Source organism: Miscanthus floridulus, chromosome 15 (assembly GCF_019320115.1).
Source record: "Miscanthus floridulus cultivar M001 chromosome 15, ASM1932011v1, whole genome shotgun sequence".
NCBI classification, from domain to species: Eukaryota; Viridiplantae; Streptophyta; class Magnoliopsida; order Poales; family Poaceae; genus Miscanthus; species Miscanthus floridulus.
Window position 1 is genome coordinate 33,908,400 of NC_089594.1, and position 23,562 is coordinate 33,931,961.

General features: G+C 42.6%; 1 protein-coding gene across 1 annotated transcript; it reads right to left on the reverse strand.

The window, feature by feature from the left end:
* Positions 1-11,484: 11,484 nt before the first annotated feature.
* Positions 11,485-13,460, reverse strand: LOC136508268 (amino acid permease 3-like). The gene is made up of 3 exons (XM_066502920.1): positions 12,622-13,460; positions 12,364-12,506; positions 11,485-12,256 (listed from the first exon to the last, which is right to left on the reverse strand). The coding sequence occupies exons 1-3, from the start codon at positions 13,277-13,279 to the stop codon at positions 11,621-11,623; spliced, it is 1,437 nt and encodes a 478-aa protein (XP_066359017.1). The 5' UTR covers positions 13,280-13,460; the 3' UTR covers positions 11,485-11,620.
* Positions 13,461-23,562: the final 10,102 nt, after the last annotated feature.

Sequence of the window (23,562 nt, forward strand, 5' to 3'; positions counted from 1 at the left end):
CTTCTTTTCATTTTTATCTTTCTTGTGCTTCTTCTTCTCATCTTCATCATTATCACTATTGTAGGGACAATTTTTTACAACGTGATTGGGGCTCTTGCAATTGTAGCATCTTCTCACATACTCTTTGCTCTTGGTGTGATCTCTTCTCTTTCTTGCACCATAGCCCTTCTTCTTCATAAATTTGCCCATCTTGCACACAAATAGAGCCATGGCTTCATCATCAATGTCACTAAGATCATCATCATCACTTGATTCTTTCTTGGACTTGCCCTTGTTCTTGGATGATGATGAGCTAGCCTTAAATGCTACACTCTTCTTCTTCTTGTCCTCTTCTTCCTTCTTGTCCTCCTTGTCATCCCCCTCCCTTTCCACACGGTATGTCTCTTGGGTCATGACATCACCTAGTACTTGGTTAGGGGTAATCTCCTTCAATCCTCCTCTTATGATAAGCAATCTCAACATCTTAAATCTTGGAGGTAAGCACATCAAGAACTAATAAGAGACATCATCATCCTTGATCTTCTCTCCCAAGGCCTTCAAGTCATTTACAATCACTTGCAACCGATGGAACATTTCCGGAATGCTCTCATCTTCCTTCATCTTGAAGCTTGTCAACTTATCATTGAGAATGTACAACTTAGCACTCTTCATCGCTGGTGTGCCCTCATATGTTTCCTCCAATCTCCTCCACACCTCATTTGCTCTTTCACAATCCTTGATTTGCTCAAATACCTTGGAATCAATGGCATTATATATGGTGTTTAGAGCCATTGTATTACATTGCTTGTTGGTCTTGTCTTGGTTGGTGGGATCATCGGGATCAATGATAGCATAGTCATTCTCGGTCACTTCCCATACTTGATCATTGATTGAACCAAGATACATCCTCATCTTTCTCCTCCAATAATCATAGCACGTGCCATCAAAGAACGGTGGTTTGCCCCCCACATGGTTGAACACAACTTGAGCCATAATTTGACACCGAGGTTGTTAAGCCTTTAATCAAATGGTGACCATGGCTCTGATACCACTTGAAAGGTCCTAATATGGCTAGAGGGGGTGAATAGCCTATTTAAAAATCTACAAATCAACTAGAGCAATTTGATTAGTATGACAAATAGCGAAATGCAAACTTGCTCTAGCTCTACAAGGGTTGCAAGCCATCTATCCAATAATTCTAGTTGCAATGATTACTAGGCACACAACTTGTAATGTTACTACTCACTAAGAGCTCTCAATCTCTCAATCTTGCTACTCTAAAGAGCTCCACTAGATGAACTTAAAATAACAAAGCAAGCTCTCAATTCTAATTACACTAAAGAGCTTGCCACAACTAGTTTGCAAGAATATAAATGAGTGAGTAGGGTGATTATACCACCGTGTAGAGGAGTGAACCAATCACAAGATGAATATTAAATCAATCACCGAGAGAATACCAAAGGGCAAGAGACAACCAATTTTCTCCCGAGGTTCACGTGCTTGCCAACACGCTACGTCCCTATTGTGTCGACCAACACTTGGTGGTTCAGCGGCTAAGGGTATTGCATGAACCTCGTCCACACAATCGGACACCGCAAGAACCTACCCACAAGCGAGGTAACTTAATGACACGAGCAATCCACTAGAGTTACCTTTCGGCGCTCCACCGGGGAAGGCACAAGACCCCTCACAATCACCACGATCAGAGCCAGAGACAATCACCAACCTCCACTCAATGATCCTCGCTGCTCCAAGCCGTCTAGGTGGCGGCAACCACCAAGAGTAACAAGTGAATCCCGCAGTGAAACATGAATGCCAAGTGCCACTAGATGCAATCACTCAAGCAATGCACTTGGACTCTCTCCCAATCTCACAATAATGATGAAATAATGATGGAGATGAGTGGGAGTGCTTTGGCTAAGCTCACAAGGCTGCTATGTCAATGAAAATGTGCAAGAGAGTGAGCTAGAGCCAGCCATGGGGCTTAAATAGAAGCCCCCACGAAATAGAGCCATTGTACCCCTTCACTGGGCACTGATCAGGGTGACCGGATGCTCCGATCCAATTGACCGGACGCAGGGCACAGCGTCCGGTCGCCCGATGGCGGCCACGTGTCATCCTATGTTCAATAGGTGTCGTCTGATCTCAACGGTCATGACATGACCGGATGCTCTATCATAAGTGACCGGACGCCGAACACCCAAAGTCCGGTCATTTCTAGTAAGCTCCCAAAGATGGCAAAACTTGACCGGATGCGCCCGGTCGACCTTGACCAGACACATCCAGCATCCGGTCAGTTACCCTAACATCTGTGCAGCTACGTCAGCTCTGACCGGATGCATCCTTCCAGCGTCCGGTCAGTTAGAGGCCCAGCGTCCGGTCACATGACCGACGCCAGGTCATTACTACCACGCTTGACCGAACATGTTGGTCCCCTGAGACTAGGGTCCTGTCAGTTGTAAAACAGTAAGACTGACTCTCTATCTCCTTCACCCTTGCTCGAATGTGCCAACCACCAAGTGTATCACCTTGTGCACATGTGTTAGCAAATTTTCACAAATATTTTCAAGGGTGTTAGTACTCCACTAGATCCTAAATGCATATGCAATGAATTAGAGCATCTAGTGGCACTTTGATAACCGCATTTCAATACGAGTTTCACTCCTCTTAATAGTACGACTATCTATCCTAAATGTGATCACACTCACTAAGTGTCTTGATCACTAAAACAAAATGGCTCCTATATTTTATACCTTTGCCTTGAGCCTTTTGTTTTTCTCTTTCTTCTTTTCTAAGTTCAAGCCTTTGATCATAACCATGCCATCACCATTGTCATGATCTTCGTCATTGCTTCATCACTTGGAATAGTGCTACTTTTCTAAGTTCTCTACTTGAAGTGTGCTACCTATCTCATGATCACTTTGATAAACTAGGTTAGCACTTAGGGTTTTATCAATTAACTAAAACCAAACTAGAGCTTTCACCTAAAAATAATTTTGAGACCAATACGACACTGGAATGTATATTTCTAGTTGCCCAATAAATGTTACACGAATTACATGCATGACAATAATTAACACACACAAAGTCATACATATTAAAATTAGAACCCAATTAAACTACGACCTTGAAAACCTAGCTAAATAAACATTAATTAGTATCAGAATCACTGCCGGGATCGATCGGGCCACGCACACTAACATGCCTCTGTAGCCATATATGGTAATTGATGTCACGGATTATGTATCCGCTTGTATCGATGAAGTCCAATGCCCGTATGAGTGCACTCTCTCATGCCTCACAATACCGAAAGTATGGTCGGCCATAGATGTAACCTAATGAATGACCATTGTCCCTGTTAGTAATCCTTATGTAGTACTGGAGTGCTTTCTATAGTGAGCTGGCTGAGGTTTCCATTGTAGAAGTCCCAATCGTACCCGAGTTGCTCCGTAGCTTGGTCTAGAACAGCCCACAAGCCACATGCAACATAGGTAAGGTCCTGTAGCGCAATCTGCATGCGGAGAAAAAAGAAAAAAATTAGAGAATGTTATTACAATAATAAACAACAAATAACCACGACTTAGGTATAAGTGACCATTTTACCACATCCGCATGGTTGTAGCTCGCAAACCATTCGCTTACTTGCGGGATGGGGATATCACCAGCATTCAAAGCAAGTGTGAGAAATCAGGCACATCATAGCAAATACGTCGAAGTGCCTCTAAACAGATGCGCATGGCACTTAATTGGGCGCTTATCATGTCTGGGCTCTGTATTCCTGTCCCGTGGATATGGTTCTGATGATTTGAACACCTCACAGGGATGAAAAACTGAGTTCACACGTCCATAGCCGACCACTTGCATTAGATGTCGTGTTCTCGACGATGTCCGAGATAAAGAACCAGCTAAGTGTTGTTCGCAGCCAATCTATTGGGGATATAGTCTGCGACATATATGCATCCAATAATGATATTAAACTAATTACACTTATTTGTTAGCATCAAAAAACAAAAGATGTTGGAAAATATTTCATACAATAGCTGGAATAGGGAACCGTGGAATGGCCACATTAGGAGTGAATGGCTCATCGCCAGGGTGGAAACCTGGTTCTTGTGGTGGGAGAGGTCCGTTGTTCATACCACCTGATCGATAAAATGCAAAAAAATGAACATAAAATATATGCACAAAAAAATTCTTCCAAGTAAAATGTGGCAACATCATTAAATATAGATCGAATGCAAGGAATAAGAATATATATAAATGTATAATGCAAAGAAACATGAATATAAATATAGATTAAATAAATATAGATAGAATATTGGAGAAGACAACATATCAATACCATTAAAAAATGCAGGAGCCATGACCAAATCACGTAGAGAGAGAGTGGATGTCTTGAGAAGTGAGAGTGTAACCTGAGAAATGAAACTGAGAGAGTTCATGGGTGGGTGGGATCGATGTATGTGGTTGGCAGTTTGTTTTATATAGGGGCATGGACATCACTACCGGTTTTTAATAGAACCGACAGTGAAGGTGGCTATCACTGCCGGTTTCTAAATAGAACCGATAGTGAAAGTGCATATATGTAAAAGATATATTTATTTAGATACTACAGTGGGAAAGTTTTAACAAGAACGATATATTTATTTAGATAGTAATGAAATACATCAAAAAATTACAAAGAATTAGAAATAAGTTACATATACGATAACGATATATTTATTTAGATAGCGAAGGTGGCTATCACTGCTCTATGAACCTCGTGGCATCTCCAATCTTCGGCGTTGCTCTATCTTCAGTAGAATTCTTCTAGTACCTCATGTGTGCACCATTTTGGTGGACTACGATGCATAACAATATCTGTGGTTTGTTGTTAGAGGAAAACATTGTATCATGGCTGATAAGGCCTGGCTGAAACCAACATGCATAGAGAGGCTAGCTCCTGGCCGAGGGCCATTTTATAGGGGCTAGCAGCCGTGGTACATTTTTATTTCTAAACTAAAGTTGTCGGGTTGGTGGGAGCAGTGTTCCAACTGTTGTGGTCATGGGAGCACTGTTGGCATGTGAGGAGCATCTAAACATCATTGTCGGTTTTAGTTTAAAAACCGACAGTGAATTGGGCCTTCCGTGTCGGTTTGAGCAACCGACTATGATAGAAGCTATCACTGCCGGTTTTAAAACCAAATCCGACAGTGAAGGGCTCTGCCGCCAACTTTTAGTAAAAAAATATAAAAAAACACTGTCGGTTTGGAGCCTGCCATCGCAGCCTTTTTGTAAAAAATATTAAAAAGTTTAGCCCGCCTGAGATTCGAGCGCGGGTCGCGGGGTCGAGAGTGCGTGGCCTTAACCACTGAGTTAGGATAGGGAGTTCGATTAGAATGGTTTTATTTTTTTCTTTTATTCTATCGTAATGCACTACTAAATAATAAATGCAAAATCAAAAAAGTTTGGCCCGTCTGGGATTCGAGCGTGGGTCTCAGAGTACAAAGTGCACGGCCTTAACCGCTGAGCTAGGGTAGGGAGTTCGCTTAGTTTGCTTTTCTTTATTTATTTATTAATAGAAATAATGCAGTTAGTTTATATTCTAAAATAACACAAAAATTTATGTCTTGATTATTTAATTATATGATAATTAATTAATGGTCTATAATTATCAATAATAGTGTTTGTGAACATAATCTTAATATTTGATTACATAGTCAATAATTAAATTGTAGATATGCGCACAAAATATAAATTAAATATTCAGTGCGAATTGTTAAAACAACGTCTGCATAATGATTACATAGTTAACAATAATCTAACTATCTTTAGGTGCGTTCGCCCTGAATGGAGGCATTTCCTGATAGCCACTGTAGTCTTCTTCGTCCGTCACTCCATCGACACTGACAATCTTCCTTTTCCCTTCTAGGACTACTTTTAGCCTTCCTTTTGTCTTGTTGTCCCTTGCATAGAAGACTTGCATAACATCTCTTGCAAGGACGAAGGGGCCATCTCTGTATGCGGTCTTAGTGAGATCAACGGTAGTAAATCCTTCGCTGTCAGTGTTGATTTCCTCGCGCCGGACCCACTAGTAGCGAAAAAGAGCTGCCTTCAATGGACCGTAGGCTAGCTCCCATATCTCCTCTATGAAACCATAGTATGTCACCTACACGTTGCCGTTTTCGTCGTGAGCATCAAAACGAACACCACAATTTTGGTATGTACTCTTTCCATCTTGCTTTTTTGTGTAAAATGTGAATCCATTGATCTCATACCCTTGGTACTTAAGAAATGTACTCAAAGATCCCTTGGCTAAGGCATCCAGTTGATTACCCAACTTTATTCCAAGCAAGCGACGTCGCAACTAGCTGACAAATTCCTCCTTATCTTTTTATCCAACCAAGGCTGTGACCTGCTCGGATACAGAGTTTGCAGCGATTGCTTGTGCTCGTCAATGTATGGCATCACACCATCGGCTTGCTAGAGAATAGCGAACTGTGCCTGTCTGAAAGAAACAGGGTCGTCTACTGTAATAGATTTCTTCCCGATCGTTCCTTTGCCACGTAGTCTTCCCTCATGATGAGATTCTAGAACTCCGACCCTTTTGATGTCCAGATAATATGTGCATAACTCAATGGCCTCCTTCGTTGACCATCCTTCAACCATGCCCCCTTCTAGCCTGAATCTGTTCCTAACATACCTTCTAAAAACTTTCATCAATCTTTTGAAAGGGAACATCTGATGCAGGTACATTGGGCCAAGGGCTCTAATTTGGTCAACAAGATGAATGAGTAGATGCAATGAGATATCAAAGTAAGTCGGTGGGAAATGCATCTCAAGCCTAATGAGAGTTTCGGCTATGTCCCGCTGCAGCTGCTCTAGCGTGGACACATCAATGACATTTTTTTAGATCACGTTGAAGAACGAGCAAAGATTTATGATTGGGGCGCGGACCTTTGGGGGGAGGATACCATGCAGGGCAATAGGGAGCAGCTGAGTCATAATGACATGATAGTCATGGGCCTTCATAGGGCCATAGTTGAACTTGAGTTCTCTCATGTTTATTAGCCTCTTCGGGTTCGCACAGTAGTCCATCGGGACTTTAAGTTCATTGAAGAAAGAAATAAGCACACGGTTTTCTTCCTTCTTCAATGTCCATGACGCAACCAGAAGTTCGAACTGGCCATTCTCTAACTCCATGGGATGTAGCTCCTTCCTAATTCCCAAGTGTTGCATGTCTAGACGTGTGGCTAGTGAATCATTCGATGTCCCCCCGGTGTCCATCAAGGTATTAAGAGTGTTAGCGCACATGTTTTTAGTGATGTGCATGGGATCAAGACAGTGGCGTACACTCAGAAATGGTCAGTAAGGTAGTTTTCAGAAAACCAATTTTTTCTTCCAAACGCTCCCATTAGGCGCTGCTACTGCATTGTCTCCCTTCCCAAGGACAACCTCCAGTTTGTTGAGTTCTCGAAGTATCGTAGGCCCGTCTCGATATTTTGGAGCTAAGTGTTTCTCAATAGTACCGTTGAAATCTTTTCTGTTCCTACGGTAAGGGTGATTCTTAGATAGGAACCTACGGTGTTCCATATAAACTATCTTTGAGTTATTTGGCAGATTTACCATATCGGTGTCGTCCAAGCACTCGACACATCCAGTATAGCCTTTTGTCTCCTCTCCGGACAACGAACCTCGACCTGGTAGGTCGGTGATTGTAGCGATAAGTACTCCCTTGGTCATGACATGTTCCTTTTTGTACTCGTCCCAAACATCCGGCACACCCTTTTCAAACATCTCCACTAGTTCATCGATCACTTGTTCTAGAAACACATCGATGTCATTCCTAGGTTGTCTTGGCCCTTGGATCAGTAGTGGCATCTAGATGTACGACCGCTTCATACAGATCCAAGGTGGAAGGTTGTATATATAGAGCGTCACTGGCCAGGTGCTATGATTGCTTCTAACCTGATCGAAAGGATTCATCCCATCTGTGCTCAAAGCAAACCAAAGGTGCCTTATCTCTCCACCGATGTCCTTATAGAACATAGTATTGATAGTCCTCCAGTCATGCCCATCGGTAGGGTGCCTCATCATTGTATCTTTCTTACGCTCTTCGCCATGCCAGCGCAAACAGCTTGGCTCACTTTACACATGCAAACAGCCTATGCACCCGGGGAGCTATAGGGAAATACCACATGACCTTTATGGGACCTCCTCTGGTCTTGGTACCCTCATCTAATGACCCTTCCTTGTACCGTGGAGCTTCACACTTGGGTCACTTGTCTAAGTTTTTGTATTTTTCTTCACGGTACAATATGCAATCATTGGAACACGCGTGGATTTTTTCAACCTCGAGGCCGATGGGGCAAATCATTTGCTTGGCCAAGTATGTCTTTTCTGGCAACTCGTTTTTTTCTAGGAGCATTTTCCTTATTATTCCTAACAACTGATCAAAGTCTTTATCGCTCAATCCGTTTGTCGATTTGAACTCTAACAGCATGATGTCGGCTTCTAGTTTGCTCATTGGACAATTCCTATACAATGGTGTTTTGCCATCTTGTCTCATTTTCTCTAGCTTTCTCAGTTTTCTTTCACTAAGACATCCGGTCTCTACATTACGTAGCAGCTGAGAAATGCCATCGTTATCTTCGGTGTCGTCAGCTAGCGTGTTCCTAAACACATTATTAACTGTGGCCATAGGTTCCATGTTGACACTGGGTTCCTCGTCAACATCGTGGATGGCTACGTCAGGCATGTCCACATTATCATCAAGTGCGATCGTATTCACACCAACCTCGCCATGCATAGTCCATATCGTATAGTTTGGCATGAACCCCTGATAATCAAGTGCGATCGTATAGACTCAATTTAACGAAAGTTCCTATGATTCTTGCAATCTTTGCATGGGCAGAAGATAGGGTTCCCATTCCCAGCATGGGCTTTGGCATTGGTGATAAACTGGCTGACGCCATGCATGTACCGCTTGTCCGTTTGGGACAGATGCATCCACTCTCGATCCATCTCTACACAAAAAAATACTGAGACAGTAATTACAAAGAATTAATAAGAAATCGAGCTTCATGAACAACAATTGTAGCTCGAAAGTACCATTTTTGGAAAACATTATTGTACACTAATTATTGAAAAATTGAAATTGGTAACCCCAGCCCTGTAAATTAAAAATCATAGTAAAAAACAATTATTGCACAATATTGAAGAACAACTATTCTACTCTACTTCTAAGAACTAATTATAGCATCACATACTAACAATGACGATCTTGACCACCATGGAATAATTAGCTAGAAATTTAAATGTGTTCATAGACACCAACCTTTTAGATGATGAATTCACCATAATTTGAGCCTTGCACAAATGTTCAATTGGAAAAGTGCTCTCTAGAATAGAGAAATGACTAGAATGAGAATCAAGCAATGTAGCCATCAAAACGAAGCTAATTAAGCAACAAAATCAAAGGAGTGGATGTTTGTTACTAACCTTAAAGCAAAATGATCAAGCCATTCTTTAAAATCCAAGCACTAGTTTTATGGTGAAGAGCAGCCACAACAATAGAGGGAAGGGTCCAAACACGCGCTTCTGTTCTCGGGATGGAAGAGAGGAGGAAGAAGAAGATGGCTGCAGTCTTTTTGTGTTGTAGGCTTATCACCGTCGGTTCTTGGCTAGAACCGATAGTGATAGTGCCCAATCACTGTCGGCTCTTGGCTTAAACCAGCAGTGATGAGTGCCCGTCAAAATACTGCCGGTTCAAGCCAAAAACCAGCAGTGATGTGGTCCTTCACTGCCGGTTTTAGCCCAGCACCAATTATTTTTTCATTTTCAAGCTCATGGCCGACAGTGAAGATATATCACTGTCGGTTCTCACAAATCCAGCAGTGATGTGCAAATTAACGTAGTGATTCCAAATTTCCAATCCCTCCCGAGCCGCTCGTTCGTTAATTCTCCTCCAGGCCTTTTTAGCCTGAGAAGAAGAAGAAAGAAAGAAAAAAGAACATAATCTTTCTCTGGTGCTAAAACTAAAGGTGATCGACGGACCGAAACGAAAGCAACACAAATGGTCCAGAAGATAGATTGCGCGATCATTGGTTCCGTCCGTTCCGTCCCTGACTAGCTATCTAGCTGCTAGCTGTTCATACAATGACAGTGCGATGCGATGCAAGTGAGTGAGTGCCTGCATTTCCGTCCGGCTTGTGTGGCCATCCGTTTCCTCTTTGTGGAGCTTATCATGATCTATCCGTCTATCTACCTAAGATTCTCCACTTTCCTTCACATCCATCGGACAAGCATGCATGCTCCGAGATGTGCAGACTCCAGAACCAGAATGCATGCATGATTTCTTTTTCTTCCACACCTCTTGGGCTCTTGGCTGCCTGCCTACCTTAGCTAGCTACTAGCTTTCTTCTTGCCGATCGAGTTGACATCAGGGGCAAGGAGGATCCATATGCATGTACAAACACAAGTTTCTGAATTCTGATGGATGCTACCGTGCTAGACTGTTAGCTATGCATGATTGACTTCAGTCATGAGAATGGAAATTATTACGTCCTACCTCTTGCAGTCTGTAAGATCGATGAACCATGCATTGCACTTGTAGCAGAGTCGTACGTCTTTGTTTTGAAACCAAAAAAAAAAAAAGTTTTGTCTTTGTTGAAGAAAAAGGAGAGATTTGTACTGGTAAAGGCCTGTTTTTGATCCGAGGGATTTGTACCTTGGACAAGTTGCTTCAGGAACGTACGGTTGATAAAAGGTAGGAACCTTACCTAGAAAAGCTAGTTTCTCATATATTTAAGTCTTTTTTTTAATCTGAAAAGGAATTATTCCTCGAGATAGAGTAATTGAGGAGCAACCGTCGATGATGCCCAAGTTTTGTTTTTGGACCTTCCATAAGTGATAGACCAAAATATTTTGTACAGTCCTGCACTTATCATAATATTGTTTTTTTCCCAAATAGAAATGCACATGGAACGCACCCTCGGTTTATATTTTTTTTGATAAACTATATGGATGTACCAGGATATGTACCTGCATGATATTAATCATTGTTTATTTCTCTTTGAAATGAATGCAAATAAGCCATGATATTTCATTATTCCTCCCTCAGTTTTTGAGATTTTTGGCTTCTCCTCAAACAAAACCTCTCTTTTTTTTGTGGTTGGTGGGCAGTGGCCGGTGTGTCGTTGTTACGAACCTAAAAAAAAGGGTGGCACGGATCATATGAAAATTTTCATTCTCTTCATATTCTTTTCCCGGTACAACGGGTTGCGCGATAAAACTACACAAACAGAACCTTAGGCGAAAACATAAAAAAGAAAATTGTAAAAAAAAGAAACATTTTTTGGCTCCATACATACACCTACTACAGTAGGCTCATCACAAACAAAACACCCACCTCCTGCCATTCTGGCCCCACCCCTTGTCTTCCAAGGAATGCGATTGCGACCAACATGTGCACAAGGGCGCCTAAACTTTCACTTAATTAACCATCACTGTTCTATAAGGGCCTCCATGCAAACATCTCACACTTGCATTTTTCCCGCTCCCTTGACCCTTGTACTACGATTGACCAAAGTCGTTGAACGCAATGAATGCTGCATGCAGTACATACGTCCATCCACTCCACTCCAGGCTCCAGCTACAACAATCAGCTGCTGAACGGGTGGTACACCTTGAGCGCGTCGATGACGTCGGCGATGGAGCCCGCGGCGGCGGCGATGGACACAAACAGGCATCCGACGCTGAGCGTCCGGAGGCAGATCCACTTGGTGCTCCAGCGCGGCACGCGGCGCTGCTTGATGTACATCTCGACGGGGAAGTAGACGGTGAGCGGCCAGAACGAGACGGCGCCGAGGAACCCCACGACGTTGCCGAAGAACGGGAGCAGCATGGCGACCACGGTGGTGACGCACACGAACGCCGACCGCCACGTCAGGCGGAAAAGGCTCAGGGCAAACGGACCGACACGGAGCTCCCGGGCGATGAAGGCGCTGTCCGGCCACGCCCCCGCGGCGCGGCGCTCCACGAAGGCGAAGATGGGCTGGCAGAAGACCTGGTAGGCGCCGACGAGGTGCACCACGATGGCGACGTTGGCGACGTCGATGAGCCAGAACGGCTCGAAGAAGCCGAATCCAGTGAGGAGGTTGTCGGGGGCCGTGTCGCCGAACGCCGCGTACCCCATGCACCCGCACAGCATGTAGAAGATGGTGGTGGTGGCGACGCTCAGACGCGTCGCCTTCTGCATCACCTTCGACTCCGACGGCGGCGGCGCCTTGATCGTGTCCTGTGGGGAAGAACCAGAGCAGACTTGGTTAGAAACAGGGGAATAGAATCCAGTTGCAGAGAACACAGAACAGTGGAGCAGAAGAGGGGATTGTGGTTGCTGCTTACTTGGATCTCGATGAGGATGTTGGAGAAGGAGTAGGCGAAGGCGATGTCGCCGAACGCCTGCAGGCTGTGCCAGATCTTCTGTGTGGAGGTGACGTCGGCGCCGATGCTGATGCCGGTGAGGCTGCCCTTGAACCCACCATTAGCTGCAATTCATCAGCGGTTTGATCGAGCACAAGTCAGTTACCACGAATTCATCCATCAAAATCGTGAACATATATTGAAGAGGAAACTAGAATCACAGGGAAATGACATACATACCAACAGTCTGTGCGATGCCAAGGGACAACCCGATGCTGGAGTAGGTGAAGGACATGACAGCAGCGACGATGGATAACCACCAAATCTGATCGAAGTCTGGAATCTGCGAGAACAAAATCTGCACGGCTCCAAAGAGGATCATGTAGGGATTACTGGAGCTCTTGCACGGCACCGCATGCCCTCGCTTATGGAAGCACCCCGCCCTACTGATGGCCTGCATGCTGATGGACGACGCGATGGTGTACCCGATCGCGACGCCGACGAGGTTGGCGTACTGGATCACGCCGCAGAACGCGACCCTGGCGCCGCCGAGGTTGGACCGCACGGCGTCCATGTACGTGTAGTTCCGCTTCCCGGTGTCCGGGTCCCCCGTTCGGTAGCACTCAGCGAGGAGCGTCGCGGTGTAGTAGGTGACGAACGCGAAGAGCAGCATCGCGACCGGGCCGGCGATCCACCCCAGCTGCGCGATGGCCCAGGCGAGGGAGAGCACGCCGGAGCCGATGACGGCGGTTATGATGTGCGCGCTCGCCGTCCAGAACGTGCCTGTGCGGCGGGGGCGCCCGTCGTCGTCGAGATACTCGGTGGCGTCGGCGTTCCCGGCCTCCACCGAGACCTCCATCGGCGCCAGGTGCTTGGTGCCGCCGTTGTGCGACGCCATGGGTGGACGGTGACTGGGAGGGAGGGAAAGCGAGGTGGAGAGTATCCTAGCTATCCGATGGAGTGAGCTGGCTGGAAGAGAGGAGACCGGCCGGACACAGAGGAGAACAGCCGTGCAGAGGGGGATGGGCTCCTGCTGGGTTCGGTTGTTGGTGAGCGGTGGTGTGTGATGGCAGAAGGGGAGTGAGGTGGTGTCCTTATATATAGCGGCCGGAGACGGAGAGCATCGGGGGACGGGCGGGCGGTGGAGGAGGAGTCGTCATGGCCGCAGCGCAGCCCGTAGGGCGGTCAACACGTATCTCCTTTTTTTCGTGTCAGCTTTGTTTTGATTCGATTCGAGCAGCAGCCAAATTAGATAAACATTCAGAAAAGCTAATGATCAACCGCTTGATTCGTCGCTTGTTATCAATAGTTTTTTTACCCTGTGATGCGGAAGCGTCGGCCTCTCCTGCCTACGATCATGCTGGCGCGTGCACTATGCGTGCGTCCGCTCGGCTTCAGCGTCAAGCAAGCAATCATACCGGTGCCTGTGTCCCTGCCTGACACATGAACACGAGCACGGAACATCCTGTGACAATCTCTCCTCTCTCACCTCCTTGTGTGGATTTTGTTTTTTTAATAATTTCTAAAGAATTTGTGAATAATTTGATATATATTTCTCTGATGTCTGAAATTTATAGAAATAATTTATAAATCTTTTTGAAAATTTTGGTATATATTTGTATTATTCCCAAATTACATCACTCTTTTCAATAAATTACACCGAAGAAATCATTGTAAATATAGTAATAAGACAGTGTAAATATAGTTATAAAACAGTGTAAGTGTATGAGAAAAATTTGATTGATAGGAGAGGCTAAAACAACCGTTGTTGACTAGACATTTCCTAAAAATTACTTGTTTATTTGGAGACGTCATTCTACTACGGCCTGCGGACTGCTAGAGAAAGAGATTAAAGATTCCCCGGAGAGAGACAAACGCTCGTGAGGGTGTGAGGTGTACGTGACGACAGTCATCAAAATTGGATGCGTATATATATGATAAATGTAGCAGCACACAAGACGGTTTGGGTTCATATATATATATATATATATATATATACATACCGCGTTCCACGATTTGGTGATCCTAAAAATACTTTCATATACCGTGTTGTAGCATTGGCTGCTGGTAAAAATACTCACACGGAATGACGGAATTAGTTACTGTCCACCTCGACATAGCTAGCTATTACCATGGTGACACACCCAAAGTTGCAACCACTAGAGTGGACCTAGGTTCGATGGTAGGAAGTAGTATAGGTTAAGAAAAAAAAAGCTTATCGGCTCCTAGAAAACTTACCATTCTACAGTGCAAATTCTCACCAGAAATGCTAAAAAAAGATAAATGTTAGAAATTCTTATATTAATCAGAAATATCTAGCCGTTAATCAGAAGACTCCAACTATCCTTAACCATTAGATCTTTTTTTTTTAAATATCCACCTCTGCAATTAAATATAGACAAAAAAAACAGCCCAAAATCTCCTTGATAAAACAAACTTTGACGGGGAAAAAAATTCTTCAAGAAAAAAACGTAACAGAAAAAGTCCCAAAGTGACGTTCAAACAACTTGGAGTGTACGTGAGAGAATTTCTTTTTTTAAAAAAAAATTATCCACCTCCGCAATTAAATATAGAAAAAAACAGCCCAAAATCTCCTTGATGTAAAACAAACTTTGACATATGGGAAAAAATTCTTCAAGATAAAAACGTAACAGAAAAAATGCCTTAGTAACGTTCACACAACTTGGACGTACGGGAGAGAATTTTTTTTAAAAAAATTATCCACCTCCGCAATTAAATATAGACAAAAGACAGCCCAAAATCTCCTTGATGTAAAACAAACTTTGACGCATGGAAAAAATTCTTCAACAAAAAAAAAGTAACATAAAAAATCTCTTAGTGACGTCCACACAACTTGGACGTACGGGAGAGAATTTCTTCAAGAAAAAAAGGTACCGGAAAAAATCTCATGAACTGACGTTCACACAACTTCGACGTACGGTAAAAATTTTCTTTTAGAAAAAAACCTGTACTACAGTTCATAGTTGATTAAAAAAATAATATATGTTCAGTATACCGATGACATTTATAGTTTGATAATCTTTGGTTAGATATTATTAATAGAATAGCAGGTAAGCAATGCCCGTCGTATCCAGGGTTATATAATCCATTAATAAAAAAATCAAAAATGAAATAGAAGATTAATCTATTAATTCATAAAACATGAGATAGAATCTTTCAACCTCAACAAATTAGATATGCACGCGTGCCAGAATGCCAGTATATAAATAATAGCAAAAAAATTGCTACAATCTTTATCATCACTATGTAATATTTTTTTTTGGAAAAAGATGGAGGTGAGATAAATGTTGTTGTTTCGCGGAACAACCGTTTTATATAAGCTAAAATTGAGGAATATGGGATCACTGTTGCATAATTGTATGGGTTGTCATACAACCCACAATGGACCTTTTGTATATGCATAAATTAAAATTTTAGTAGTTCTCCTAAGATTACCGGTACTATATGAAACCGTCTATTAGACAATACTAATGTATTTATCATAAAGAGGTCTGATGGTCTAAAAAACAAGACAATTTCATCGCCCATGCGGAACCGGAATCCATCTATTCATCATCCGGGAATCCATCTATTCATCATCCGTCCAGTTGTTTTCATCGTTCATCAAATAAAAGAAATACTCTATCCATTCTAAATTATAAGATATTTTGGCATTTTCAGTTACATTACTTTAGCATTTATCTAAATATAATGTATATCCAAATGCATTGGAAAAACTATGTATCTAAAAGGTCAAAACATTTTATAATACATTTTAATCTGTGTCAAAACTACGTATCTGTGGAATGGAGGGAGCAATTCAAATACCCCCTAAATTTAAAAATAAAGTACACCTTAGCCATTACAAAAGGTAATTCAAAATAACCTTCTATTACATTTTATAAATTATCCACATGTGTCATTATGAAAAAAGAAGCAAACTAACCCCTGTGCATTCAAAATACCCATATAATTATGAAATATAATATAGAATTGTACCTTTTAGTTAGTATCAAAGTTATCAACCTCAACATTTATTTAAAAATAAAAATCTCTCTCATATCCATATGCAAATACTAATACAATATATTAAAATAGTCCAATATCCATAAAAGTACGCTATATATATTTTAAAATTACACACTTCAATGCTCGATATGTTCTGTCATGCAGAGCAAGTAAACATGTATATATTTAGGTTTAACTAAACATGTGGTTAAAAATTTTCAGCAACTAGATTAAAAATTGAAAGCTAAAATATTGATTTATGATGTTATAGAAACAGAAGCAACAAGAACTTATGTAACTTATGATTAAATTTCAACTAAATACATATCTTAAAATTCTTCTAAAAACAAAAATGTAAGGTCATCAGGCCAGTAGAGTCTAATACCATTCAAAATTATAGACATTAGGATCTATCTTATTTTATAATACTGACTCACCTCTATGATTGTGTAAAACAATTAAAGAAGTCAATGAATCTGTATTTATATTACCCAGTACTAAAAACATGATCTAAAGTGAACTTAAATATAATTCTAATTACTCACCATCTATTATGAGAGATAATCTATTATAACCACTTAAATCTACATCTAAAGTACCACTTTTGTCATTATTTTAAAGCCTAAAAGAGCCCCTCAAATCTACATCTAAGTTATCATCTTCTACTTAAACAAATATTTAAATTACCATAAAGCACATATATGTTTCTACATTTATGAAAGGACCTAGGATGCCGTCTAGAGGGGGGGTGAATAGGCGTTTATGAAAATTAACACCTTTAAATGCGGAAATAATTAGTAAAGGGAGTTTTCAAAATGAAAACTCCAAATAAAGAGTAGTACCACCACTGACAAGTTAGCCACAGAGTATACAAGGTATAAAGAATATATCTAGAAGCTACAACCCTACAACACAAAGTTAGAACAGAGAATAAATATATTCAGCACAGACAGGAAATACCAGACGTGTCCGGTAGGTATACCGGACGTGTCCGGTATGCACGTGTTCTGTAGAACAGCCTAGAACAGTGATCAATACCGGACGTGTCCGGTATATACGATTTCTACAGAACAACCTCAAACTTGCTCCCTTCAATTTCTATCTTCAAACCAAACTGCAGGTATCTACTAGAGATGATAATATACACAGAGAACCTGCGCAAGAGCTAGAGCAATACAAATATCAAATAAAATACGAATTGAGACACTATATTTGTTTTACCGAAGTTCGGACTCGTTCGAGTCCTACTCTCCGTTGAGGGGGCTGCGGGGGACCCAACGAAGGTCAGCCCTAGAGGATACCACGAAGGTCACTCTAGTCGGAGTCTTTTCCAACTCCTTTTCCTCCTTCCACTAGTTGATTCTGAGGCGGCGGAATCGACCGTTACAAACTTTCTGAGGCACACCACAATCTCTCGGGTGCTCTCCGGCGACGCCTAACCGTCTAGGACCGAAGAGTCCAAGAGTAACAAATGCGAATCACGAGATTGACAATATGCACAAGTGCTCAAGTGGTTGGATTGCTCCCTTTTTGAATTTCACTCAACCCACAATTTGATTTGGCAAATTTGATCAATCACTCACTAAGAGAGGGTTGAGAGAGTTGGCAAGGCTCAAAAACGTGTGTGTATCAGCAGAATCAGCAGCCTCCAAAGGTGGAGGCTTGGGGGTATTTATAGCCCCCTTGAAAAACTAGCCGTTGCCATACCGAACAGCATACCGGACACGTCCGGTATGACTTACACTGCGCCAATGGTAACTAAGTTACAGTGAAGTTGTAAGGCGTCGGAACAGTAATTTTGAAAAACATGTAACTGAGTTAAAGTATGTGAGGTGTCGGAACTCTCGACGCATGCCAGAACTCCCGACCGTCGGAACTACCGACTTACGTCGGAACTCCCAACACTTAAGACTTTTGAAAACTAGCCGTTGGTTTCTGGTCAGGCATACCGGACACGTCCGGTTGACCAGGATAGTGAACACTCCAAGTTAGTTAAAGTGCGAGACGTCGGAACTCCCGACCCTTGCCGGGACTCCCGACGAACCAACCCGAGAACAATAATTTTACAGCTGCTGGGCAAATACCGGACACATCCGGTATCAATACCGGACACGTCCGGTATTGCCAGACCAGCAAAGATAAAGTTAGCTCTTTTGTCGCTCAAATACTCAAAACTCACATGGGTTGGCTTGAGCACTTATGAGACATTATCTACCAACATGATGCATCCCTCTTAATAGTACGGCATACCTATTAAACTCAAGATAAAAGGAAAAATGAATTTATACCACTTGAGTTGATCTATTTTGAATTGATGATGTCCCTTTCAATCTTCATCAAGTAAGGGTGCTAACATGTTGATATTGATCTTTTCACTTGAGCATAGCCATCTTGAGCATGTGACTTGATTCCATTCATCAAACTTGAATAATCCCAAATGTATCAAGTCACTTACATCAAACACTCCAATAGTGATTTGATCCTTCACATAAACATGAACATCATAGCTTGATTAGTTCCTCAACTAAATGCAAGTACTTCCTTCTTCACCCTAGCTAGGTTCTTCGACCGCCAAGCCATCGCTTGCCCTTCACCCTTGCTTAGTACCTCGAAGCCTTTTCTTGCTATCTTCACCATCTCAAGCCATAAAGTCACATCTTGTGTTGAATCATCCATTCATGTATTATTATCTTTTTCATTTCAATTTAGCAAGCTTCAAATATGAGATCAATCCATATGCAATCCCTTATGTCTCATTAATTAGTTCTTACAAGCTTGCTTTCACATAGAACATAGAAATCACATACTAAATAAGTATTTGCATGAATTCTATTTGCATTGTTGTCTTGTGCTTGAACTAGATTGTTTTACACAACAACACATCATTTTGGCTTTCATTAAGTACCTGTGAGATAACCTATTTCCTGTCCACACTTAGCAAACGGGTTAGTCCTTTAATCACGTTGTCATACAATCATCCAAAACCCACTAAAGGGCTAGATGCACTTTCAATCTCCCCTTTTTTGGTGATTGATGACAACTTGATTAAATCTTACACAAGGATATAAACAATTAAACTTTTGGGTTCAATGATTTATGAGAGGCTCCCCTTAATATGTGTTTATGATTAGAATTCACAAAATGACCTCAAATGTCAATTGCACATACTAAAACATATAGGAGACTCCCCCTAAATCATTGCATCCGTGGGGTGCATGTGTGTGACAAAGTGAACCCGTGATGCATATGACAAGATATATCACACAAGAATAAATATAAAGGCATCACATCAAATATTTTCATTCTAGCATGCATAGTCTTTATGAAAATAAATATGACACATGTAATTCACACATAGCACTCATTACACATTTTCTCAAGTCCACAAGCCACTAATATATAAAAAAGGATCATGTCTCAAGAGATACATAGATAAAGCATAAGTAAGTCTTATCTCTCACATGATACAATCTATCTCAAATCCAAGATACATCAATGAAGCCCAAAAACGAACTACAGCCTGCAGTACATATCTTCAGGTATAAAGATAAGCAAATGAAACTATCCTGAAGCTTTAATCAGTCTCTCTCCCCCTTTGTCATCTATCACCACAAAGGTCCAACAATGACATACTAAGGACAAAGGGGCTACAAGCTATCACTGAAAGATGAGATCACTCATCATCATCATCATCTCTACCAGCATCCTCATCATCTGAGCGTGAAACACCGGCTGGACGAGAACCACCCGCACCAGACGGGTCATAGCCACCAGACCCGTAGTAGCCATCACCACCTGTTAGGTCACTCCACCAATATGTAGCATAGTCATCTACAGTGTTGGGACATGGCTGAGAGTGAGTAGGCACACGAGCCTGAAGTGGTAGAGTGTCAGGGTGCTCTGGTGCCTGCTGCTGCTGTTGCTGTCACTGAATGAACTCAACATACTCTCTATCATATCTGGCCTGCTGCTGCTCCTCAGTCTCAAGCTCACTAGCTGCCTCATCTGGTACTGGAGACCTAGGAGGCTCAAGCTCAAGCCTAGAAGCAATTTGCTTCAAGGTTCGAGTATCCTTCCTCCTAGCCTCCCTCTCCTTCTACTGCCGGGTCTGGATGTCCCGGCACATCCCAAATATGGAGCTGAAAAGCCTGCGGATAGACGAGGGAGGACTGCCACGGCGTGAAGTAGAGCATGAAGGAGCACATGGTGGAGGTGAAGCTCCTGCTGGTGCACCACTCTCAGGTGCATCTGCCTCTGGTGCTGCTGCTGCTCCTCCTAGTCCTGCTGGAGGTAACCCTGTCTCAGGTAGATCTACAACAATCTTCAGGGCCTTGTGAATCTTATCATACTCGAATGTGTGCCCTATCACCTGCTCAATCATATACATGATATAAGGAGCAAAACCATAGCCCTTGAGGGGCCTCTCTCCCACACTCCTGATCTCGAACCAAATAAAGTCAAACACGCTGAAGGGCCGAGCATCAAGTGCCATCCTGTGGAGTAGGTTCCTGGAATAATCTGCAATGTTGCCCTTGTCTCCACCCTTGTAGTCAATAGTCTTCCTGAACATCCTGTCTAGGTATCTGTAGGTAGGGTGAAGACCTAGAACCTTCCCCACTGCTCCTCTCTCACCACCAGGAGGATACATATATGCGAGCTGCTCAGGAGGTAACACCTACTCGGTGTGGATCATATCCCTCTGGAGGTCATCCTCTGAAAAGCCAAGGTGAACGGTGAAAACATCATAGTCAACACTGTACCACTGGCCCTCAAGCATCCAGTGCATCCACCTCTCATCCTCCTCAATGAACAGAGTAGCATAGAACTGAGCTACTACCTCTGTGTTCTAGTTATGCTGGAACTCCATGATCTCATAAACACTAGTGCGCTGGCAAATAGCAATAGCATGATCAACTGAGGCCTTCTGCAACTCTCTAATGTACTCCCAGTCAATCCACTAAGACCTGGCAATCACTGGGTTCCTGGTGAGAATCACACTGGAGTAGAAGTCCAGGTGAAAAGCTGTCTGGAAGCGGTGATCATACTGAATCTTAGGTAAGCCTCTCGGATCAACCCTTCACTCATCTCTAGCTTTCCTAGTCATACCCTTTCCCCTGAAGTCAACTCTAGGAACATAAGAGGGCACATTGGGCAAACGTGTCTCAAGGAGACCATAATGCATCCCTTGACCAGGCTGGTGCTGAACTAGAGGAACTGGCTCCTCCTCCTCAATCTCCTGCTCCTCATCTGAGCTATCACCATCTGATCCTCTGTCAGTGCTCTTCCTCTTTCTTTCTTCTCTAGACTCCACTCTGAACTCATCAGTGTCAGTGTCAGAAGAAGAGCTCCCTGAACCCTCTGCATATTGAGCTGCTGCACTAGAGGCAGCCCTGGTAGACCTCCTGTTGGTCGGCTTGAATCTAGGATGCATTTCCTGTCTTGCCTTCTTGTACTTTTCAAGTGCGGGATCATGCCTGTGCTTGGACCTCGGCTCCTGTCGTCCACTCATGGTTGCTGTCCTGTATCCAAAGATTTCCATAGAATTTTAGATACATGCCCATAGCTTATTCTCGAATTGTAATTAGACATAGATTCTTTTATCCAAGGTTTTACAATCACCTCGACACACCACTGTCACAAGGTTTGCAAAACGTAGATACAAAAGAAACTATGCCTAATATACAATTCTAAGATTGGATTAAATCAAAGGAAAGCAGAGGGTCTGCTCTGTTGGGCCATACCAGACACGTCCGGTAGCATACCGGACACGTCCGATATGGGCGTCTAGTAGCCCTAACTAGGGTTCCTGGATTCAAACCATCACGGATCAATTCCAAACTTTGGGCATTGCTTGTATATCACCAATGCAGCATATTGACCGAAGGAATTTCAAAATCATGCATTGACCATGTAGATCGGACGAGGTCCATGATTAGGGTACCTTGAGAGAAGAGATGAGAAGGCGATGAGAAATCCAAATCCCCGGGCCTTCAATCTTGATGCAAGCCTTCTCCAATGCGATCTCCTTCTCTCTCTTTCCTTGGTGAAATCCTCGGTCGCCCTAGGTGAGGAAGGAAGGCATCGGTTGGTTGGCTTAGAAGAAGACAAGTCTGTCTGGGCCGAAGGGGTACGCTCTGTTTTATAGCCCCGCTCATACCGGACACGTCCGGTAGCATACCGGACATGTCCGGTATACGCGGGCTGGCCCAAATAATTCCAAAAAGTGTTTTCTCTCTTCCAATCCCCTTTTCTGTTATTTCTCAGTCCAAAAAGGTATATAATCTTGATCCAAACCGAGTATCATCACTTTCCTTATCCAATGCCATAAATTGATTTTCTTTTTCCAAATATTTGGCATATACAAGATTTCACTTACTTGAGAGAGATAGAGTGAGACATAGTAGATTGGACTTAAGAAAGCCATGTCATGTGTGATTAGCCAAACAAGCAATCAAGGAGAGCTATAATCATCACATGACAAGGCTAGGTCACAAAGACCAAGATTCAAATAGTTTTTCAAATTCACACCACCTACACATGCTAGTTATGGGTTTTGAAAAATATCTCTCCTATGTCACACAAATGCACATTCTAACATATAAAGGGCCTTAGATGCACTTACAATGTATGTATGTAAACACATACCTTTGCCTTGAGCCCACAAGAATACCACTAGGAAGATAAATAGCATGATGATCTTTATGTTGACCTCAATTGCCAAATAATCATGCTATATACATTTTCATCCAAAGAACTACAAAGAATGCTAGATAAATTTGTTAGTCCACAATGGTGCAAAATAGAAATTTAGCTCCCCCTAAATAAGTGCTTCAAGTAATTTGAATGACTTTCAACAAGCACTTTTATTCTATTAAGAAATTGAGAGCCAATTTTCCATTTTGACCATAAACCTAATAAAATCGCCATATTTACAATTGAGTTCAAGAGATGCTCACAATCCACTTAGTTTTGATAAATCACAAGCTTCTGAGTAAGTTAAGGATATATGAAAATATACGGATCAAAGACTCAGTTGTAATTCAAATTGTGTTCTGGTTACTGCAATACCGGACACGTCCGGTAGGTATACCGGACACGTCCGGAATACAAAGAACAGAAACACTTACTTCCTGTCCCTGGCCATTCCGGACATGTCCAGTAGGCATACCGGAC

What these genes read in the sequence shown, in the direction of transcription:
- LOC136508268 (XM_066502920.1), bottom strand. Translation starts at nt 13,279, where the DNA reads ATGGCGTCGCACAACGGCGGCACCAAGCACCTGGCGCCGATGGAGGTC. An exon ending in TGGCATCGCACAGACTGTTG is followed by an intron (nt 12,507 to 12,621) that starts GTATGTATGTCA and finishes GATGAATTGCAG; the next exon opens with CTAATGGTGGGTTCAAGGGC. An exon ending in ACATCCTCATCGAGATCCAA is followed by an intron (nt 12,257 to 12,363) that starts GTAAGCAGCAAC and finishes TCTTCCCCACAG; the next exon opens with GACACGATCAAGGCGCCGCC.